Below are 23,348 nucleotides of genomic sequence, written 5' to 3'. Positions count from 1 at the left end.
GCAGAGCTTGGTCCGGGCATCTTTTACAGATGGCTTCCACACGTGGCCAGGAGGGCTGCCCACTTGCATCTTCAGAGAAAGGAATGTTCACCCCAACTTGATTCCACCCCGGAGCAAAACTGTCTTTCCAGCAAGCTTCAGCCAAAGTATGACTTATGTGGTCTCAGCCCCAGCTCCCATTCCTGGGACCTAAGGTGCAAGATCAGCGCCTCTGAGGGATAGTTAAGGACCATGGGGCAGCTGTCGCCAGCCCAGCACTGTATGTTTATCAGAAGTAGTGGGTGTGGGATGGTGGTTGCCTCTACATTGGCACTGTGGGAGGATGTGTGACAGTCCCTCAGTTCTTCTGAGTTACCGTTTTGTTGTTGTTGTTTTTGTGGGACTGGGGTTTGAACTCAGGGCTTCCCTCTTGCAAAGCAGGCACCTAACTGTTTAAGCCACACTTCCAGTCCATTTTGCTGTGATTGTTTTGGAGATGGGGTCTCGAGGACTGTTTGCCCAGGCCTGCCTCAAACCTCGGTCCTCTCAATCTCAGCCTCCCAAGTAGCTAGGATTACTTGTGTGAACCACCAGTGCCTGGCTTGGAGTTAGCAAATTTAAAAAAAAAAAAATTTTTTTTAAGTTTTTGCTGGTACTATGGATTGAACCCAGGCCCTTGCACTTGCAAGACAAGTGTTTACTGCTTTGAGCCTCACTCCCAGGCCTCACCTTTTTTTTTTTTTTCTTTAAATGGAGTCTCGCTATGTTGCCCAGGCTGGTCTTAAAACTTCCCTAGGAGCTTGGGACTATAGACGTGAAATGCTTTATTTAATTTTATGTATGTATGTGTTTATCTTCGGTGCTGGGTATGGAACCCAGGGCCTTGTGGATGCTAGGCTAGTGCTCTACTACTGAGCTACACCCTAAGCTCTACTTTATTTTTAAGGACAGTAATGTGATTTAGGGTCCAGAACCTTTCCTAGAACAGATGTTTGGTCTGGATTTGCCCCAGCTGGGCTGGCAGGGGAAGGCGGTCAGTCTCTGCTCAGAACCCACACTGTCCTTTCACTATTTCCCTTAAAAAGTTACTTCCTTTTTCCCTTCTCAAAGGAAGTGATGACAGGTGGAGTAAACACAGATCGCTTTTTAAAAGTATTCTTCATCTTGCTGTTTTGAAACCCTGGTCCAAATGTAGATACTAGGTTTTAATTGTAATCTGACACACACATAACTTTGTTTACTTAACGAAACACTGTATAATAAAACAATATTTACCTCTTACTAAACGCAGTGCACTCTAATCATTTCTGTTCATTTGAGATGCAATTTAAAATGAATAGAAGCATCAGATACAACCACTATCAATTTATTCCCCCACCCACTAACAGGCAGCATCAGAACCCAAGAAGCCTGAATTAAACCAGTGAAAAACAAGCAGTGATTCCATCTTACTAGCAGAGCTGTGGCAACAAACTAACTGTAATCCATGAGGCTCAAACAACATGCTCTTTCTTTCATGGTTCTGGAAGCCAGAAGTCCAAGATCAAGGTATTAGCAGAGTTGATTTCTTCTAATTGCTGAGAGAGAGTCTGTCCTGTGCCTCTCCCCTGGCTTCTTCTGCTGGCTTGGTGGCAAATTTTGGTGGTCTTCAGCCTGTGGATGTACCACCCTGACCTCTGCCTCATTGTCACATGCTGTGCTGCTTGTGTGTGTATATCTGTATCCAAATTAAACCCTCTCCCTTCTTTTGGTGGTACTGGAGTTTGAACTCAAGGCTTTGCCCTTGCTAGGCAGATGTCCTGCCGCCTCCAGCTCTGCTCTGGTTATTTTTGAGACAGGGTCTTGCTTTTTGTCCAGGCCAGCCTGGGCCTGATCCTCCTTTTTTTATACTTTCCGCTATAGCTGGAATGACAGATACACACCACCACACACAGTTTTTTTTTTTTCCTCTTGAGATGTGGTGTTCTCATGAGCTTTTTTTCCTGGCTAGCCTGGAGCAATGATTCTCAGATCTCAGCCTCCCAAGTAGCTAGGATTACAGGTGTGAGCCACGGGCTCATATTAATTCCTTTTTAAGACTACCAGTCACATTGAGTTAGTGGCCCACCCTCCTTCAGGATGACCTTTTCACAGCTAAATTAACTGCATCTTCCATGACCCTATGACCATATGGCTACATTCTGAGGTACTGAGGGCTCTGGGTGGAGAACATAATTCAACCCATGACAAATTATGAAAACACACAATTGAAAATAAATTATAAAAGTTCCCTTTTACTGATCTCTTATCATGTGGCAGGTTTTCAGCTAAACATTTATTTCATTAACTCAGTGATGCCATCTTGCTTCATTTTATATAGCCGAGGAAGCAGAAGCGAAGAGACATTTAACCTTGGGTGTCCTTGATTGTGGAGCCCAGGCTGTCCCCTGTGTACTTCACTACTGTCCATGTTCATAGACGATCAAGAAGGAGCCACACTTGGCCATTTGATAGTAAAGCACTTCAAAACCATGCTGATATTCATTGTAATAAAACCTCCTGAAAGGACTCACAGGTGCCAGTCCCTAAAACCCCTGCCAGAGAGGTCTGGATCACTCACTCTTGGGAGATGGCCAGCAAACCAATCCTTAGTTATCTTGTCCACTGGGCTTTTCCTGTGCCACACACCATTGCATTCCTAGTGAAGCCAGCGCCCAGCCACAGGGTCCCTGTATGCGTTTTCATGCTCTTTCTGAATTTAGATCAGGGTGACGAGTAGAGAGAAGGAAATGAGCCAGAAAATAGAAAATTAATACTTGGTAAAATTGTCATATTTTAAAATGAATTTATAGGCAATGTCAGATAACAGGAGTTAAATCATTTTACCAACAGGCCGCTCTTGGATTTAAAAAATTGGCATCCATCATTATAAATCAGGTCTGGGGAGCCCCAGGGAATGTTCCCTGGGGATGAGGGCTGATATAGGGTGGGCAGAAATGTAAATACTCAATTAGCTGGGTCCTTCTCTTTCACACAGAACCTAAAATATTTCTACATCATATTGAGTGATCATGGTATGTTAAATGGTAATGGGAGGGTTTAGGTTTATGGTGAGCCTACATTTAGTACTTAATCTTCCTCCCTGACAACCCTGGGAAGCCGGTGAGAAGACAGGTAAGTGCTCATTTCAGGGTGGCATTCCTGGCTTGCATTTCTAGGGATGACTTAACTTCCTTCTGCAGAGGTCCCTATTTCCCCAAGGTTGGGGTACCATATTTCTGGCCTGGGCCTGTGGGCACGTGCATCCTCTAACTGCCCACATTCATTCTGGGAAAACCTTCTGTGATTAAAGACCTGCCTTTCCTCTCCTGATGTTGCAGCTCTCTGTCATGGGCGTGTGGTGAAAGTCCCCGCAGGGACCTTGGTCCGCGTGGTGGGCACTGAGCTCGTCATCCCCTGCAACGTCAGTGACTACGATGGCCCCAGCGAGCAAAACTTTGACTGGACTTTCTCATCTTCGGGGAGCAGCTTCGTGGAGCTGGCAAGCACCTGGGAAGTGGGCTTCCCAGCACAGCTGTACCGGGAGCGGCTGCAGAGGGGCGAGATCCTGTTGAGGCGAACTGCCAACGACGCTGTGGAGCTCCACATAAAGAACGTGCAGCCCTCAGACCAAGGCCACTACAAGTGCTCCACCCCCAGCACAGATGCCACCGTCCAGGGCAACTATGAGGACACAGTGCAGGTTAAAGGTACAGTCCTCATACGAGGGTCAAGACACTATGGGCCAGACCTTCCTCAGCCACTCTTCTGCATGCGACTTTGTCACCAGACTTAAAGCCACTGTTCAATCGAGTCAGAGTGTCTTTCCTGATTAAAGGCAGAGGGTGGACCCGTGACCTCTGGGGCTCTTTCTCTCCTCTCTAGGGTGGTCCTGAAGCGTCCATGGCGCTTGGTGTGGTGGTAGAGAGTCCAGCCCTGGAGCCAGGTTGTAGTCCAGTTGCTGGCTTGTCACTTAGATGTGGTGGGCATGTTATGTGCCTCGGCTTCCTCCTTTGCCCTGCAGAGCCTGCCTCAAAGGGTGTGAGGCCTAGCGAGTTAACCTGTGCCAGGTCTTAGAGCAGGGCTTGCACTGAACACAAGCAACATTCAGTGGCTAGTGACAAGAAAGTGATGGTCACGGTGACACCATCCCGATACTTCAAGCTTTATGTCTTCCTTTGTGACCTTCATTGTTTTAAGTACCTGCTTGCACCAGAAGTTGTATGTGTTATACGTGGAGAAAGGACCCCGTGGTCATTGCTAGCTCACTGACCCAGCTGTGCAAATAGCCACAGTGTACGGATCTGAGATGTCTTGGGTTTTGTTTTTTTTTTTTCCCTGTAGTCCCAGTCCTTTAAGAATTGCTCACACATTCAGTTCTCTAAACCCTATGAAGACGATAGGGCAGAATATTTTCCTGATTTACGTATGAAAAAATGGAAGAGCATAGGTTAATTACTTGCCTAAAATCACACAGCTAATTAGTAAATGAACCAGAACAAACCATTTTAATTTGAGGCTAACAAAATAGAAACCTTATTGTTATTATTATTATTACTTCATTATGCATTTATCTGTGCCCTGCTTTGTTCCCAAAAGGACTTGTATCAGGGTAGGAATTCATATAATTATCAGGAAAGCAGAAATGGTGACCTACCATATCTCAGATTCTCTTCCCTCCTACATCCGTGAGGGGATAAAATATCAGCCATATTAAATATGTATCAAAGCCTTATCACATCAAATCTACATCTTCCCTTACCTATTCCTCATTCCCATAGGAAATCCTGAATAAGCATGCGTGTATGTTTGGTTTTTGTTTTTTTGGTTTTTTTTGAAAGATTTTTCTTTTTTAAGATTTTTTCATTAAGACTTTCTTGCTTTGGAGCTAAATAATTCTACACAACACCCCGTCCCTTAGCTCAGAGGCACCTTTGTTTCCTCTGATTTTCATCTGGAGGTGTGGGAAGGTGCAGAGAAGTGTTCCCCACCTCCCGTACCAATGTCCTTCTATTTCTTCTTTGGTCCTTGGAAGGCAGGAGAACCAAAGGGAGGCTTTTCTTGACTCAGGAGAGTGGGTGGATGACCATGAGTGAAACTAGTTGGCTACCCAGGGGTGGAGCCTGGGACGGTTGCTATGCGTGGTCCAGGTCTGTCTGGCCTTCAGTTCGGCTTCACGGGTCTTAAACGTGTTCACCCATGCCCTGAGAATGGAGCTGGTCTTGAGAACCAACTCACATTAACCAGACTCACAGATTGATGTATATACTAGGAGACCATCGTACTCATTATTGTAGAAGAGATGGGTCTTTGGGAGGTGTCCTGAAGAGTTCATGGTTTTCCTGTTATCTAGAGTAGTCCCAAAGACACTGAATTTGTTTCTGAGTGTGGAATTGTGGTGAAAACTAAAGAGAGAATGTTGTTTGAGGATTCTCTTATCCAGCTCAGAGATAAGCCCAGTGGATTTTCCTGCCCCTTGGAGTAGTCCCCCTCTCTGGTTACCAGAGTACAGCAATCTGTTGCTTATTACTTTTTCTTTTTCTTGTTTTTTGGCAGTACTGAGGTTTGAACTCAGGGCCTCACACTTGCCAGGCAGGCGCTTTACCACTTGAGCCACTCTGTGAGTCCTCCACTTTTTCTAAATCAGCCCATGGGTGCTTCTTTGATTTTGGTCTCCTTTCTAGATTCTAGAAAAGTGCTGTCTTCTTCTAGTAGGTCCTGATAGAGGGAGCCGTCAGCTTTCCTTGGCCTGTTCTACCCGAGGATACGTGCCACTCACAGTGGCCATTCTTGGGCAGTTCCTGGGTCACGAGCCACGGGCAGCTCCTACATCCCTCTCACCCTGCATGTATTTCTGCTTTAACTCTTAGAGGGCTGCCTCTTCGCAGCCTATGGGCTGCCTACTCCAGCCCTCTGTCCTAACCAAGGAGTGTTTAGCAGTCACATGTAGTTATTTTACCATCATGCCCTGAAGAAAGTCTGGTTGTCACCCCCTTGTGAGGAACACAGGGGTAGAATAATGTGCCTCAGAGTGACAGAAGCACATCCCCGAAGCTCCTCCCCCAAAGGGAGTTTTCATTCACCACCCCGTTCAGTTCAGAGAGGAGTTTTATTAGCTCCCTCCCTTTCTCCCTCTCTCTCTCCCGCCCGCCTTCCTTTATCCTCCCTCCCTCCTTTCCTTCCTTCCTTCCTCTTTTTTCTTCTTCAGATGGGAAAATCAATCATGATTATAAGTGAATCAAAACGGGAAGGCTCTACATGTATGAACTGGAACCCTGAAACCTGTCCAAGTCATTTCAAGAGGGGGAGAGGGAAATGAGGAAGACTAATAGGGGGCACGAGCCAGACCTGTGTACAATACATGTATATAAGGAAATGTCACAAGGAAACTCCTGTGTAACTATCATATACTAATAAAAAGCGTTTAAAAAAAATGAGCTGCCCACCTGGGCATCAGAACACAAAGGAAGATGGACTTGTCCTTGGTTGCAGCCTCCAGCCTGACCTAAGGCCAGAGTCCTGGAAGGTGGCAGGGCCTGGTGGCATGGTGGCTGTGGACTGATGGTGGCCATGGACTGATGGCTTTTCTCTCTCGTCCTGCAGTGCTGGCCGATGCCCTGCACGTGGTACCCGGCGTGCGGCCCCCACCCAGCCTCAGCCTGCGGGAGGGCGAGCCCTTCGAGCTGCGCTGCGTGACGTCCACTGCCTCCCCGCTGCACACGCACCTGGCGCTGCTGTGGGAGCTGCACCGGGGCCCCGTGCACCGCCCGGTCGTTGCACTCACCCACCAGGGCAGGTTCCACCCGGGCCCAGGCTACGAGCAGCGCTACCACAGTGGGGACGTGCGCCTGGACACCGTGGGCAGTGATGCCTACCGCCTGTCTGTGTCCCGGGCACTGTCCGCTGACCAGGGTTCCTACAAGTGTGTCATCAGCGAGTGGATCGCCGAGCAGGGCAACTGGCAAGAAATCCAAGAAAAAGCCGTGGAAGTTGCTACCGTGGTGATCCAGCCAACAGGTGAGCTTCGGGAGACGATGTGTTATAGACTGTCCTTTGTGACCTGTGACGGGGGTAAGAACCAGGCCAGGGAGCCTGCTGCTTTGTGCCTGTGTGTGAAACCTTCCCTGGGGTGCAGGGAGCAGGACGGTGGTGGGCGTTTGGGGAGGGGTGCATCTGTTTTGAGCTGTATTCTAGTTTGTATAGCACCTGCATTTATCTGAACCTGTGTCTGTGGGGCATCCCCACTCCATTACAGGGAGGCGCTTCTCTCTCTCAGAGGTCAGGAAGGCAGCTCTTCTCAGAATGAAGTTCTGCCCGTGTCCCCTGAGGATTTAGGGTGGCTCTGCTCACACCTGCTCCCTTGGCTTTATCTTGTTTGCTATTTCCTGAGTGCTTGGATTTCCCTTTCCTCATGGCTGTTGGGGTGTGTATCTGGCTGACCCCCCAACCTTTTGCCTAACTTGCACCCTCTGGGTGTCTGCCTTTTGCGCCCCCCTCAGATGTGCCATCCCTGTTAGGTGAGACTCTCCAGACCTCTTGCTTGCTGTATCATCCAACCCTGGAGTCTGTACAGAAAGTCCCTTGTCCTCTCACCTGTGACTCTGTGAGCCCCTCTACTCCAACTGTAGAAGTAATTAAGAAAATAGAAAGTGCGTGTGTTCTATTTTCTAAACACTTAAAAATGGAATTATTGACTCACAGTTCAACAAGCACTGATGGAGAACCCTTTGTGTGCTCAGTGCTGGGTTGGGCACTGGGAGCCAAGGTTCTTGAAGTTTCGTTCCCAGGCCCTGGGAAGCTTGTAGCTTTGGTGGGGTAATATCGTTGCCTGGGATGCACGACGGACTTAGTTTCCTGGGAGTGTAACATCTTCAGATCTCAGAGTACTTTGCTGTTATTGCTGCTACCGCCTGTTTTTAAACTGGGAAGACCTTGGCTGGACTCATTTCCTGAGCAGAACTGTGAGTGTGTGGCCGCCCTGTTGCTCAGATGGGATGGGAAGGAAAGCAGGAAACAACGCACGGAGGAAGTCTCTTGTCTCTGCAAGCCACATTGTCCTAAGCACTGTCCTCTCTGCGTTACACCACTGCCTGGAGCTGGATTCAGTAGATGGGGGTGTGCAGAGCAGGAATGAACTTCACGAGTGACTTGTGGCCATCAAGGAGAGAAGCTGCCCAACACGGTCAGTCTTGGTTCCATTGGCTGCAGAAATCTCTGTCCAGATGGACTGAGGTCACCCTCCTTAGCAGAAGTGGCCTGTCTGAATCTGCCTTAGGAAACCTCCAGCTCTTCAGCTGTTTTAATGAGGCAGGAGGGTGAAGAGTTTCAGCTTTGCAGCCAATTAACCATTTTATGCAGGAATTATAATTGTAAAGGTGTTGTTTCATCTCAAACACACCACAAAACTCATAGCATCTAGTTATAAGACTGGAATACTCTGAGTCCACCAGGCAGGTAATAACATCTAGCTGTTACCTGGGACTAGGATTGAGAGTTCATAATCTTTTTTTCTTTTCTTGTAGTGGGAGTTGAATCTAGGGCCTCACACATGCTAGGCAAGTGCTGTACCACTGAGCTATCTCACTGGCCCCTTTTCATATTTTGATACAGGGTCTCACTGAGTTGCCCAGGGTGGCCTAGAACTCGTGATCCTGCCCCAGCCTGCTGAGTAGCTGGGATCACAGGCAGCCTTCTGATCTTTTTGTGTCGTGGCCCTCTTTGAAAGTTTTTTGAAGCCCATAGATCCTTTCTCAGAATTAACATGTCTTGATGCATAAAATACAATACATGAGATGACAGAGGAAAACAATTTTATTGAAGTACTTGTCAAAATATTTAAGACAAATTTGTGTTTTAGTAATACTGTGCTTCCTTATCAACACATTAATAATAAGATATAATGGCAGGTCTAACAATTATTATAATTTCTTGGTAGCAATGTAAATGAAGTTTCCCATAAATGAAATGTACAGCGACTAAAATGTGAAAATATGTGTTATTTCTATTGGGGACAAAGTCCCAGGCACAGGTCACACTGCACTGGTTTGTCCCTTACTTTCACAATGGGAAGAGATTTTGTATTTCGGGAAGGTTAATGAGAATAAAAGTGGATTTTTTTTTTTCTCATACACATTCACAGACTCTAAATTCTCTTTGTGGACTCCAGAGTAAGAGCCACCACATTTAGCCAGGCACCAGTGGCTCACGCTTGTAATCCTAGCTACTTGGGAGGCTGCGATCAGGAGGACTGTGGTTCAAGGACAGCCTGGGAGACACCATCTCCAAAATAACCAGAACAAAATGGACTGGAGGTGTGGCTCAAGTAGTAGACCTGCTTTGCATATGTGAATTCCTGAGTTCAAACTGTAGTCCCACCAAAGAAAAGGAAAAAAAAAAAAACCCATCACACTTGGACGATGGTCTTTATCTTGTCAATACCTGACGGTTTATAGCTGACTGTTTGATGGTATTGTTACTGTAAACCACACAGAACTGCTTAGACCTCAGAGCTGTGTCACCTGTGTGGCAGTACCCTATCACTCATCATCGTAGTGGTCAAGTTGATACAGATTTTAACACCTACTTCATGGGTTCAGCCATGTTCCATGGGATAAAGCCTACAACACCACAGGCTTCACCTGAGTCCCTTCTTGCATTACAAATTCTTGAACAATTCTTTTCTCTTCAGTCTGCTCCATCTTGTCTCCTATCAGTAATATATGGGACCTGTGGCTAGTGATGTGACAAGATATTTAGCTGCCTCTTGCATGGAGAAGATGACAAAGTGAATTAATTACACAGTTGTAGAGACATTCCTGTCACAGTATTCCGAGGACCCAAGAATCCATTTTCTTGGTGGATATAGGATACAGGTGAAGTTCCTTTTCACTGATCAATACCCTCCTGAGTCTTCTCTTTCTCCGTTAGTTGATGGACCAACAGTGGCAGCTCTGGCAGATGTCAGGGTCTCTGACCACAAACATTGCACATGGGTGGTTTAAACTGCAGACTGTGGCTACAGGCTGGTACTTTGCATGAATCTTCTGAGTCCTCTCAAAAGATGCCCTCAAATTACTGCTGCCCTTTTGAAGGGGTGAGAAAGGAGGAAGAGCTTGGAGGGAGGGTGGACTTTAAGGTTTTTTTTTGTTTTTTAAGTTTCTTTCTTTAATATTGTTCCCACCTCATTTTCTTATCATCTGTCAAGATGGATGTCGATCTTGACTTGAAATATTGTCAGGATTTGGAAATACTCCTGTGGAAGTAATGTACACCATAGGGTACTGGCTTTGGGCTAGGTCTTTTGTGAACTGGGCACCAGACTTTGACCTGGAACTTCCTGAGGGATAGTGGTTGGTGCTAGAAGGCCAGGGGTGGCCTCCACTTGACTCCCTGGGAGAGGCTGGCTATTTAGCATTTAAGTAATTATTCCCAGAGCATCATCACAAGTTGGCTGTTCGAACGCTGTGAATACAGATGTTCAGAGTCTTCCCTCAACCCTCCTGAATCGAGGAGAATGTTTCCATGTAAAAAGCTTTGACAGAAGAATGCTGAAACTAAATCTGCCTCAAGCCTGTGACACCAAATACTTCAGTGCTTCATCTAAATAGAGTCTGCTTTTAATTATCCACACGAATAAGAAAGGACAGTAGCATGGCTAATCCAAAAATCATTGTGTCTTGGATTTAGAATATGTGTTTTATGCTTGACTTTTAGGTGCGCATGTCTGATGAAATAAATGATCCTCTAAGTACATTACATTTTGAAGAATTGACTCATAAAATTGTTTCACTTTCCTGGCTCTTCTATTGAAGAGTTTTCACTTTGCAATGCTGGAGATCAAACCCAGAGCCTTGTGCATGCTAGCAAGTGCTGTTCCACTGAGCCACACTGCCAGCCATGCATTTTCACTTTTTTCCAGAAGATGGTTTCACTGTCTCCTTCCATTTTCTGTTCCCCAGCCCCAAACTGACACTATGCACCTAGCAGAACTAAGCTATTCCTTCTCTTTAAAATCTTCCAGGTTTTGTTGTGCATATGGGATAAGTATAGTTTTAATTTTTTTATGTTTGGCAGACATCCCATCAAACAATGGCATAAGAATTAAGAACAAAGCCAGGCACCAGTGGCACACACTGTAATCCTAGCAACTTGGGAAGCTGAGAACAAGAGGATCACAGTTCAGGCCAGCCTTGGCAAATAATTCCCAAGACCTCATCTCCACCAATGGCTGGGTTCTGTGGGGTACGCCTGTCATTGTAAGATCTAGAGGATTGCAGTTCAAAGCCAGCCCAGGCAAAAAAAGTAACCAGGGCAAAAAGTACTGGAGATGTGGTTCAAGTGGTAGAGTGCCTGCCTTGCAAGCAGGAAGCCATGAGTTCAAATCCTGGTACCACCACCAAAAAAAAAAAAAAAAGTTAAAAACAGAGTTTCTAGAGGCAGACAGTCTAAATCTGAACCTTAGGTCTGTCATATGTTAGCTGTGTGACCTGGTGAGGGTTGTTTAATCTCTCTGTGCTTTAGTTTCCTTACCAGCAAAATAATCATAATAATATTACCTACTGCATAGGATTAATGTTTATAAAGCAGTCAGAAGATCTCTACCGTACATCTAAGTAAGCATATGTAAGTGTTTGCTACTCTTTTTGAAATGAAAAGAAATATGAGTTTTTCACTAAGTATTTCTCTGGCACTTAGCATTGTATAAAGCTGTCTAATTTTAATACCATAAATCAGAACCTGAAAAGCGATGATCTGAAAGGAGGTAGGGTGGGGAGATGGCAGGTAGAAGCGACAAGCCTAATACAGACGACTTAGCTGGATTTCCTTTTAATTTTCAAGTTCTGCGAGCAGCTGTGGCCAGGAATGTGTCCGTGGCCGAAGGAAAGGAACTGGACCTGTCTTGTAACATCACAACAGACCGCGTGGATGACGTCCGGCCCGAGGTGACGTGGTACTTCAGCAGGACACCTGACAGCACCGTGCCTGCCTCGCACGTGTTGGCCCGGCTAGACCGAGACTCCCTGGTGCACAGCTCTCCCCACATTGCTCTGAGTCACATGGACGCACGCTCCTACCATTTACTGGTTCGGGATGTTAGCAAAGAAAACTCCGGATACTATTTCTGCCACGTGGCACTGTGGACTCCTGGGCACAACAGGAGCTGGTATAAGGTGGCAGAGGCCACTTCTGCCCCAGCCAGCGTGGGTGTGACCTGGCTAGGTGAGTGGTTCTGAGAAGTTTCTTAGCCTTTCTGGCTTAACCCCCTGTGAGCTCTGTGGAGGAGTCTGGGTGCTCAGTGGTCTGCCTTATGTAGGATTTCTTTCTATTAGGACGAGTGTGTTTTAGCTCAGACAGATCCTAAGCTGGAGGGGAAAGCAAAACTGGCTGAAATAGAATCTGGCAGACAAGGGAAATGTTTAGATAAGGTGGCCTTCTGTCTCAATACCCTCATTTGAGAGGATATAGTTTCCTTTTGTTGGGAGATTTGCCGGGTGGTAGAGTGCAGTTGAATGGCTCTTTGAAATGGATCTTTATCAGAAGGAGGGGCTGCCAGGCTCCCTCTCTGTGTCCTCCATTCCTAGGTGCTCCCTGGCAGGGGCTCCTGCTTTCCAAAGCCCAGTGGGCAAAGAGAATCCAGTGTCTTTTTTACATCACGCCCACAGTGATTTCATCTGCAGGCACAAGTTACATGCAGGGCATTCCTGATTCCTGAGGCTCTTCTCTGGGGCTTTCTGAGCCCAGGTACTCTATTCACTCCGGGGTAGGAGCAGAGTTGCCCACCTCGCCCCACATTTTATGGCAACTTGTCATTTGTGTGAAGGTCACCGCGTGTCCTCAGTGTTGTGGCTTCTTGTTTTCTGCCATGCTCATCTTCCCCATCCATCTCTCTCTCTCTTTTTATTTCCCCCATATGTTTGTCCACAGGGCAAAATGTACACTAACTTTTCCTGATTGTTTTTAGTGGCTTACAATTGCAAGTAAAGTTAGGAGGGGTTGGGCCAAGTAGGGTGTGGGGAGCCTCGCTTCCCAAGGTGGGGCAGGCCTCTGGACCCTTCCTGCCTTGGACTCTATCTCTCTACTGTCTGTGAGGGCTTGGGGCCCGGATGAAGGCATTTGGCATTAGCTTTGACTCTCAGGAGGCAAAAGAGGTCTTTAAAGCCCACGAAGTGATGGCTTCTGTTATCTGATGCTAAACTTCCTCCCGCTAGGACATGTAGCTCTTACTTAGCCCTTCCTTATCTCTGCGTAGAGATCTTCTGTGAAGTTAGTGACGGATTCACTGACTGTTTATCCCTAGTAGGACTTTATTTGGCAAAGATGGGGAGTTGGCAGGCAGGGACAGAGGGGGCAGGGAGAACAGTAATCAAGTAAGCAGAAGGGACAGTCCAGTTGCCATTGAGACTAACAGGGTGTTCGTCATCCCTGTTAGCAAAGTTGTCCTTTGATATCTGGAAAGCAAAAAGCTCTTATCCGGTGAGCTTTCATTCCTGCCGTCTGAACCGTGTGTGAGAGACTCACTATGAAGTACTGGACTGGAACAATACTGTCCCTGCTAGAACTCTCCTTAGCAACCTTCAAAATAAAACAGATGTTGTCAGCACTAAAAGAAAATTTTTCATCTCTGGAGCTGAATTTGTCTCACAGCTCTGATCCTCCGTGCATTGTGTGGCACTGTCAAATCCCAGAGCTGGCTCACCCTGGCCCCTCCCCCTCCAACTTCTGAATCCCAGCTTGAGAATTTTTTTTTTTGAAAGTGCTGCCTGCACTCCAATTTGAGGATTTCTTTGAAGTATTCATGTATTGATCCCGGCATACCCTGGGGGAGGTTCAGGCACTGTCAGACAGCTTGGGAGGGAGTGGGCTCTTTTCACTGGAAGGGATTTGATGGTGGCTGTGTTCTCCAGAGAGTGAGAAGAAATAAAGCAACTCGATTGTGGAAAAGGTGCACTTATTATCCTAAGGATCCTGTCTGTCACTTGTTTTCCCACGGAGTGCCAGCACCATCATGGTGACAGTGATCAGCGTGCTAATGTAGAGGGAACCCCAATGCTTTGCAGAAAGTAGCGTTCTGCAGATATTGGCTGAATAGGTAAATAAACCAACGTGGATGGTGCTAAAATATGTGTGCAGGAAAACCAAAATTGCAAGCACTAATGTTCAGATTGTAGAATGTTCAAAGATGTTTGCACACGAGTTAACCTACCAGGCGTGTAAGTGGGATGAAAAACAGCAAGATTCTTTGCTTTTCTTCCCTTGATCATCTCCTTCCCCATGCCTATGACTCACACCGCTGCAGCTGCTTGGACCCTTGTCAGGAGATGACTTGGGCAGGAACACAGCAGCAGTCATTTAGTCAGGACCTCCAAGCTGCAGTCTCTGCCCAGAAACCGAGGTGCCTGGCCTGACACTGAATGTCTCTGGGAATGGAACCTGTGTATATATGCATATGCATTCCATACTCCATACATCTTGGGGCCTCTAGGAGGTAATGAAAATGTGACCAAAAGGCCCAGGAAAACAGGTCACCTGACAAGTACATAGGTCATCTTAGGTGACTATAGAATGTATCACAGAGTCACTCTTTTCTTTCTTTTTTTGGTGGGAATGGGGTTTGAACTCAGGACTTCATTCTTCCAAAGCAGGTGCTCTACCACTTGAGCCCCAGTCCATTTTGTTCTGGTTATTTTGGAGATGGGAGGGAAGGAGATGGAGGGGAGGGGAGGGAAAGGGAAGGGAAAGGAAGAGAAGGGGTGCTAAAACTGGATTCGTATGCAGGTATGACACAAAACTCAATTTGCCACAGGTTGAGAATCATAATTATCATTTATTGAGCACTTACTGTGTGCCAGACGTTGGGCTAAGGACTTTATAGGCATTAAACACCCCTGTGAGTCAGATGCTGCTCCCTATCCCCATCTGAAGCTATTTTTTTATTTTGCTTGTGATTTTGAGGGTCAGGAATTGGGGAAAGACTGAGTGGCATTCATCTCTAATATATAGAATAACAACCAGGCCTCTAGTTTTCAGGGTCCACTTCAAGGTGGTTTTTGTGTATGTGTGACACCATGCTCCCAGGTCTCTCTCCTCACATCCACGTGGCTTGGGCTTCTCCTGGCACAGTCTGGGTAGTCACATTTTCATGGTGGCTGCCTTCCAAGAGACAAGAATCTGCCAGGCCAGTTAAAAGCGATGCCTGGAACCAGCCTTGGTCACTTCCACTTTTTTGCATTGAACAAAGCCATCTAGAGTCATCCAAGTTCAGGAGTGGAACAAGAGTCCCCTTTAGTGGAAGCAGAGTCATAGGGCAGAAGGGCGTGTAGGATCAGAAATGCTATGGCCATCTTCGGAAAATAGAATCTACCGCTGTGGTTAGTGCTTGTTTCTTTATTTCAAAAGAGGTGTTTGGGATGGCTTAGAATTACGGCCCAGAGTCAAGCCTGTTTTAAGCGTTGTCATCTTATGTGTGAACATCGGGAATCGGCTGATCGTTCCTGTCCTCATCTGTTGGGAGTTGGTGCCCTGGGTTAGATGAACGGCTTGAAGTGGATCGAGAACTTCTCAAGTGTAAGCTGGGAAGACCTCAAAGCCATGATGTAGATGGGTCTGGCAAACCAAGAAATGCCTGTGGCAGGATCATGATAAGTTTTTTAAAGGGTGAGAAAGAAAGAGGCTTTCCTACCAAGGATTTATGTGTACTTTGAAGGGGAAAAAGATTTAAGTTGCCTTGCAAAATGAAGCACAAAGCAGGAGACATAAAAATAAAATCAAGATCAAAAGAAGTGAAAAAAAAATCAGAATAGATACTGCAAGATGGTTGGGGTGAATTAGTTACTGCATTTTGAGCACTGAATTTCCTTCTGAAGTTTTGAAGGGTTGAGACAAAAAGCGATGTCATTATACAGTTGTCCTCTGAGGAAGGAAAACATAAACTCTTTCAGGGAGACAAACTTTTTCTTGGCACTGAATTTATCACATGCTTTTTTCATTTCAGGGGCCTCGGATGAGATAATGGACAGTGCTTTCGACTGTTCTTTTCTACAAAAGGCCCTAAATGATTGTTCAAATGGATGTTTCTTATATCCACCCTCTCTAAAAGCTGAGGGCGTAAATCTTAAGTGTGTGAAGGAGTTTCTGTAAGGAACTGAATTACCACGGGGGACAAATGTGCCTTTGTGTTGATCCAATTTAGTGTATGGGTAAAACTTAGAGAGCCTCACAGAATGGCTAGTTAATCTGCACATTAAGCCATCTCTCTCTGCTATCAAATGTCTTAAATGAGCCTTTGGCAAGAGCTGGATACTGATCAGTTCATGGTTGAGTTCTCTGCCCGAACTCTGCAGTGTTAATTGGAGAGGGTGCCACGGGCTTCGGATGCGAGAGCAGGAGGAGGCAGAGCTGAGTTCTGCTGTTCTGTCTTAACCGATTTGCATTCTTCCCCACTGGAGGGCTGTCCCCTCTTCCAGCCGTGTGCTAGCAAGGAAGGTAATTATTTTTCTTTAACAGGAGCTGTTGATTGGCTGAGTACTTTAGAAACTTCAGAGTTCTGTGCCATCTATAGGAAGTCTATAAGGTTTTTGAGGATGATTGTTACTGGCTGTCTACCCAGGATTATCCCTGAAACCAGCAGGGCACGTGGCCAAGCACTGTGTTGAATTCTGCTCCACTGTCTCCTAGGTGTGTTGTCTGGGCATATTACTAAACAGTTCTAAGCTTTGGCTTTCTTGGTGTAGCAGAACAGTGGGTATAAAGTACTTAGCACAGTACCTCGCACCTAAGTGCTCCATACATTTCTTGGTGGTAGTGATGATGATCGACTGGAGTTTGATGGTCTTCCCCACCAAGTTCTTGGGGCGTAGGATTGTGTAGTTGGGCGTGGAAGATCAGCCTGGAGGAACTAGGAATGTGTGTGTTCCAGAAGCAGAAATTCTGAAGACAATTGAGTTGAGCACACCCAACCCTTTCCTGCACTCAGTGTTCTGTGGAAGGACTCACAGCATTTGTCTTTCACTTTTAAAAGTAGGAATTTACAAATATTCATAGTAAAAAAAGTAATCACCAGCTTCAACAACTATCATTTTGCTGATCTTATTTCTCTTTCTGTTCCTGGGCATACACAGATGCATAAATCCACACACACATACACACACTTTGTTTTTAAATCTACAAGAGCATAAAATGTACCCTAGACACTAGACATCATCCTTTTTTTTTTTTTTTTTTTTTTTTTTTTTTTGAGACAGGTCTCACTGTGCAGCCCTTGCTGGCCTTAAACTTGTGATCCACCTGCTTACACTTCCCAAGTGCTGGGATTATAGGCGTGGAGCACCACTCCCAGCCTCTAGACATCATATCATTTTACCATTAAATACTTCAGTATGCATCTTAACTGATAAGCATTTAAAAACTGTAGCCACCATTGCATTCTTAGCTGTTTTCTTGATGAGATCAAGCAGACTGTAGCAGTAATCAGTGGTGAGATGCTTGTGCCCAAAATGAGCATTTTTATGCAAAGTATTAAATTTTAGTTCAATTCAGCAGTATGTTAATATCTTTGATGTACAAGGCGCTGCACGCCTAGCACGTGCAGAAGAATACCGTGGGTAGGCCCTGGCTCAGGGAAGAGTCCTGTAGAAGGTCCATGCTGACATCCATACAAATAGCTGTAGTTCAAGGGCAGTGTTCAAGTAAAATCCTCAGAGATTGAGGAGGCCGACAGGTGGTTGGTTTTCTATGAACACTTGCCGAATAAGAAGTAGACGTATGATGTGCTAGGCAAGTTCAAAGACATTTCCTGTTATGGAGGAGAGGCTACTCAGAACAGGCATATGCACTGGGGGCCAGAGAAAGGCACAGTCTTGGAAAACCATTTTTAAAACTGCAAAAGAGCATGAAAGGACAATTTCTACACACATATCAAAAATGAAGTAAGAATGTGAAAGTAGGAAAGTTCACTAAGCAAAAGAGAGAAAACTCCCGCGGTAAGGGAGGGGCTCTGAATGGGTTGCCCATTCTTCGCTTTTAAAGGCTGTCTAGAGTGAATTGTATGCATATGGACCGCGTGTTCTTTACCCACTCCTCCACTGACGGCCACTTAGGTTCACTCCATCTCTTGGCTGCTGTGAAGAGTGCCTCAGGAGCAGCTGCCATCTTCCATCATGATTTTAACAGCTTTCGAAAAGGTATCATCTCAGAAGAATATGCCCAAGGGGTGGAAGTAAACCATGAAAGACGGAAGGATTTATTATTAAAGCTTACTTAATCTGGTAAGGGACAGAAGAGAAGTCCCCAAGGGAACATGCTGGCATTTTCGATTGCACTGGTCAGTTGGAGTGCAGTGACAGTTGTGTGGTGGTGTCAAAGGACTCCGCAGTGTCATTGCTGGCATGGTACTTCATGTTCCTAAAAAATCTTTCTGTTGGTCAGTAAAACTTAGAAGGCACAAAGTTTGGAAAGTAGTTTGTTTCACTATCTTGAAAGACAGTAGATGGGATACAGCCTTGGGACCAAGTCTGCCACTTTTGAGCTATGTGAGTACATCATTAACCTTTTAAAGCTCTATCTTCTCTGATATGAAATGGGGACTATGAATGGTGAATGATAGGAATTTGTTCATGTGTATATATATGTGTGGCTGTATTTACACACACACACACACACGCCACACGCCACACGCCAGGCACCCACCTAAGCACTTTGATACATGTTTTAACTCCTCATCCTTACCATAACATCGTGAGGTGTAGTTACTGGATTATCCCCATTTTTACAGCTGAAACACAGAGAGGTAATGTACTCACAGTTACACTGAAGGACATGGCAGAGCCAGAATTTGATCACAGCCTGCCTCTAGAGCCCTAACCCTTCACCACTGCTCATTAGGGCCTCACGCACGGTGTGTGGTTCAGGTTGAAGCTGGGATGCACAGGAGGGATCTCCGTGGTGCTTGTATGGACTTGAGGTTCTGTAGGTGACTGCCACTGCTACCTGCAGATGGTTGACATCGCAGTGGCCACTTCAAACTTACTACTTCCATGTTCGATGACCTTAGCTGTACAGGTCTGTGTCCAAACTTAGACTTGACAGAGTTGTTGCCAGGGAGGCCTGTGGTGTGCCAGCCCCCTGTCCCCTGGCAAGATGCGCCCAAGAGGGTGACCTCCATGCACTGGGCTGTGCAGGAAGAGGCAGGCAGGAGGCTGCTCAGGTCTTTTCCAGCTCTGCCACTCCATCATCCAGTGCTGTTTCTCCAAGGTGTCCACATCAGCCAGTGTGCTCTCTGGATAGAAGGGGCAATGTTAGTTTAACTCTCTGCCGAGTCCACCCCACCTGCAATTAAATGCTTGTGAGGATGACATTTTGAGGGAATTAAGATTTCGAGGTCTTTCTATTTCCTGGCTCAGTGAATCGTTCTTGGAGGAGTCGTGGTGTTATAAATTTCATTAGATGTGTAAATCACAAAAGAACAGTTCCTGACCTCAGCAATTTGTAATCTGTGTGAGTCATAAATAAAAGCAACGTTACATAAAAGTAAACTGATGGAGGCACTGAAGATAAAGATAGTGTTGGCAGATGGAAAGTTCTAGTTAGGGAGAATTATTTTTCTCCTAGAAGGCAAAGTGCTACAGAAGAAAAATACATCCTTTCCCAAAAACCACAGCATAAGGTCAACAAATGTACATTGAGTGCCTACTGTATTCCAGAGTCAGTCTTGGTTGAGCATGGACACTGAGGTTCTTATGCGGTCTTCCCAGGGACTCTAACCTCCTGGGGAAAATGACAGGTGACCCCAGTCCCATGGAAAGGTCAGGGTTCTGATTGAGTACATTTGGCTTCTGGCCTTGGGAGTTCTTTTAGGGGAGATCTAAGAGGAAGTTCAGCTTTGCAGAACTCTCTTACAGGACCCTTCCCATCCAATGCAAAGACTGCTTTCTGTCCCACAGGATACATGATGTAATTCTTAGAATAAGAACAGTCCCTTGTCATGTTCCTTTTACTAATTCTTAGTATGTTGATTTTAACCTGGCCCCTCTCTCTTCTGTTCAGAACCAAACTACCAGGTGTACCTGAATGCTTCTAGGGTCCCTGAATTTTCAGATGATCCCACAGCACTGGAGTGCAGGGTGGTGGACATGAAGAGCGTGGAGGCGAGTGTCCGCTTCACAGTGTCGTGGTACTATAGAGTGCATCGGCGTAGTGACGATGTGGTGCCCAATGAGCTTCTTGCGGTCATGGACGGGGACTGGACGCTGAGGTATGGAGAGAGGAGCAAGCACCGGGCCCAGGATGGAGAGTTTATTTTTTCTAAGGAGCACATGGACACGTTCAATTTCCGGATCCAAAGGACTACAGAGGAAGACAGGGGCAATTATTTCTGTGTTGTGTCTGCCTGGACCAGGCAGCAGAACAACAGCTGGGTGAAGAGCAAGGATGTCTTCTCCAAACCTGTCAGTATTTTCTGGCCATCGGAAGGTGGGACATTCTTCTGGTTCGTTGTCCATTTTTGTTTGGTTTTGTTTTCTTTCTTTAAGAGTGAAGGAAGATTAGTAGCCACAGCAGGTAAGGAGCACAGGAGTTTTTGTTTTCTTAAGTCATCCCACTGCGTGTTTTTGGATACCCAGCCAGCCTACAGGTTACACGAGGAAGCCAGGCCCTTACACTAGGGAACTGAAATGACCACGTGCCTCTCTCAGCCCTCTTGGACTCACTGCTACCTCTCCTAAACCCCCAAGCCCCAGCAAGGGCCCTCTGCAACTCCCAGTCATTGGTAAAACCTCTTCTTTCCTGAACCTCCTTTGTCTGAAGTTCTTTTCTTTTTCTTCCATTAATCATTACCAACCTCCCACTGAGGTCACTGCCTGCCTAAGTGGTGGCATTTTCTTCCCACATTTCTCAGATAGCTGGGCCCTCCCTGTTCCTCACAGTGACTTCCAGACCATTTTCCCTTGGGATTATTCCCCAAGAATATCCACCTTCTCCCTAATACCCCAGATGGTACTACTTCAGCACGTCACCATTGCCTATTGACTCCTCCATTCATTTGTTGGATATGTCAGCCTTGGTTTCATGGCCGTCCTCTTCATTGCTGTGCCTGTCTTGCTAACATCACTGGGACGTTAAAGAAAACAGCCCTGCGTGGACCTCACCAAAAATTCTGCTCTAATTGGTCTCAGCACAGTCTGGGCACTGGTATTTGATCCTTACATGCAGCCATGGTTGAGAGCCTCACGTAGAAATCTTTTTATTCCTAGTTGGTGCCCTGCTTTCCTCTTTCTAGGCATTATGTCCTCTGTCCTATTTTGGTCCTTCTTTCAAAATACTCTACATTAGACTGGCTCATTTCTGATAACTGAAACCCCATCAGAGTCAAAATTTCAAGCCTCAATTTCTCTAAATAGCTCATTCCTTCTACTACTTCAAAAACAACCTTTTCAACCCTGCCAGGACTGATTGTGCATGGGTCCTACCACCTGCCATTGTGGTAGGTCATTCCTGTTTTGTCTTCCCTTCTCTCTTACCTAGGGTGACCATTTACTCCACCCAGTCCAACTTACACCTGTTGTCCTGGTGTAATTATTGTAACACTCTCTTTCATTCTTAGATGTGTCTAGGGGTGGCAGGTAGGGAGGAGTTATGTCAACTATTGTTAATTAACCTAAATTCTAGTCAGTCTTGTCACCATGTCACTCCCTCGCATACATGCTTTTCTTTTCTTTTCTCTTTTCTCTTCTTTTCTTTTTTTTTCATACTGTCTCAATATGTAGTCCAGGCTACCATGAACTTAAGATTGTTTTGTCTCAGCCTCGCAAGTCCTGGGATGCATTTATCTTTAACTCCCTTATCCATCTCTTCGTTTGCCTTATACTGTGACTAAACCATAACCCCATTCAAAGCCAATTTTGGGTGCTAGAGGTGTGGCTTAAGTGGTAGAGCATCTGCATAGCAAGCACAAGGCCCTGAGTTCAAACCCTAGTATCACACACGCATACACAAAAGCCAACTGTGCTCCTACTGAGCTAAATGTAGTGGAGAGAACCATTCAAACAATGGTAACTGGTCTCTCTTTAACTGATCTCATACGTCAGGTGGCTTCTCTACATTGCCTGGCAGTCATTTTACCTTTCCTTAATTAATATGTTAACTTCCCCACTCCCTTAAGTAATTATTGCACACCACTTTCTCTGTCTGCAAACCTCATCTCCCAGCCTCTATCACCTACTGACCCTGCTGCTTCTTTCCCTAAAAAGAAAAGACAGTCAGAGAAGTTCGACTTGCTCAACCCCAGTGCTGAACCCATGTTCCTTGGCCTTAAGAGCGAGAGGCCACCCTCTCACTACTCAGGCACATGGCTTCTCTCTCTTATATTCTCTTTCCTCTGGACTTTTCCCATTGGCCTGTTAACCTGTTAGATCTCTCTTGATCTCTCTGTCTTCCTCTCTTCTCTTCTCGCTCTCTACCCTCATTACTCTTATCTCTCTTTATGGTCCCTATAGTCCTTGCTCACCTATTAACTCTCTCTTTCCTTTTGTAGCCACAGTATTAGGTTGACCTATATTTGATTTCTCCAGCCCTCTCTGGTACCTACTGTAATCATGCTTTTCCTCTAGTACACGTGTTAAGATTGCCAGAGATCAACATATTGCAAAATTCAATTGTCAATTATCTTACTTGGCAGGAGTGAGCACAGGTGATTGTTTCCTCCTTCCAAAAATACTTTGTTTTTCCCCCTGGCTTGTGGGCATCTCCTCCTCCAGGCTTTCTTCCACCTCACTGGCTGCTGCTTCTCAGCCTCTATTTCTGGCTCCTGTTCATCTTTCCAACCCCCAAACATTACACAACCTCAGGACACAGGCCTCAGATTCTTTTGCTCCCTTGGTATTCTCTTCTAATCCCTGAACTCACATACCCTCTCCACATCAGTGACTCCCAATTTTGCATTTACCCCAGAGCTCTTTCCAGAACTCCAGACATAATATTATGTTGCCTTCTTGTCTAATTGTCTTGTCTAATGGGCACCTCAAATTTCTATTCAAAATGGTGCCTCTGGTCTCTGCCAACTGTCTTTCCTCAGCCTGCTCTAGTTCCATTGTTCTAATTGTTCCAATCACAGCCTTCATCCTTGACTCCTCATTCTTTTCATTTTGTTGTGTTTTGCTAGGATTGAGTCCAGATCCTTGAGTCTGCTACATCAGTGCTTTGCCTCTGAGCCCCAATCCCGTTCTTAACGGTGACTTAGAATCTGTCCCGTGCTCCACTCTTATTTAGCCTCTGTCCGTCATCTCTTGCCTGTGTTGTATCTCCAGCCTCCCAGCTGCTCTCCTGGCTTCTGTTCTTAACCACACCCTTAAGGTGCAAAT

The 23,348-nt window shown here is 45.9% G+C and overlaps 1 protein-coding gene across 2 annotated transcripts in view; it reads left to right on the top strand.

Annotated features, from left to right (window-relative positions):
* Ptgfrn (prostaglandin F2 receptor inhibitor) overlaps nt 1–23,348 on the top strand; it is a 67,302-nt gene that overhangs the window by 25,326 nt on the left and 18,628 nt on the right. The window contains exons 2-5 of one of the 2 annotated variants that reach the window (XM_020173125.2): nt 3,339–3,707; nt 6,601–7,014; nt 11,836–12,216; nt 20,038–20,463. In XM_020173125.2, the coding sequence (XP_020028714.2) occupies nt 3,339–3,707; nt 6,601–7,014; nt 11,836–12,216; nt 20,038–20,463 (1,590 nt within the window). Of the gene's footprint in view, nt 1–3,338; nt 3,708–6,600; nt 7,015–11,835; nt 12,217–20,037; nt 20,551–23,348 lie in introns of both variants that reach the window. The other variant, XM_074050675.1, reaches the window with a different exon arrangement.

The sequence above is a fragment of the Castor canadensis genome, chromosome 12 (assembly GCF_047511655.1).
Source record: "Castor canadensis chromosome 12, mCasCan1.hap1v2, whole genome shotgun sequence".
In the NCBI taxonomy this organism is placed as follows: Eukaryota; Metazoa; Chordata; class Mammalia; order Rodentia; family Castoridae; genus Castor; species Castor canadensis.
Note: the sequence above shows the minus strand (reverse complement) of the source record. Positions and strands in the feature narration are given on the sequence as shown.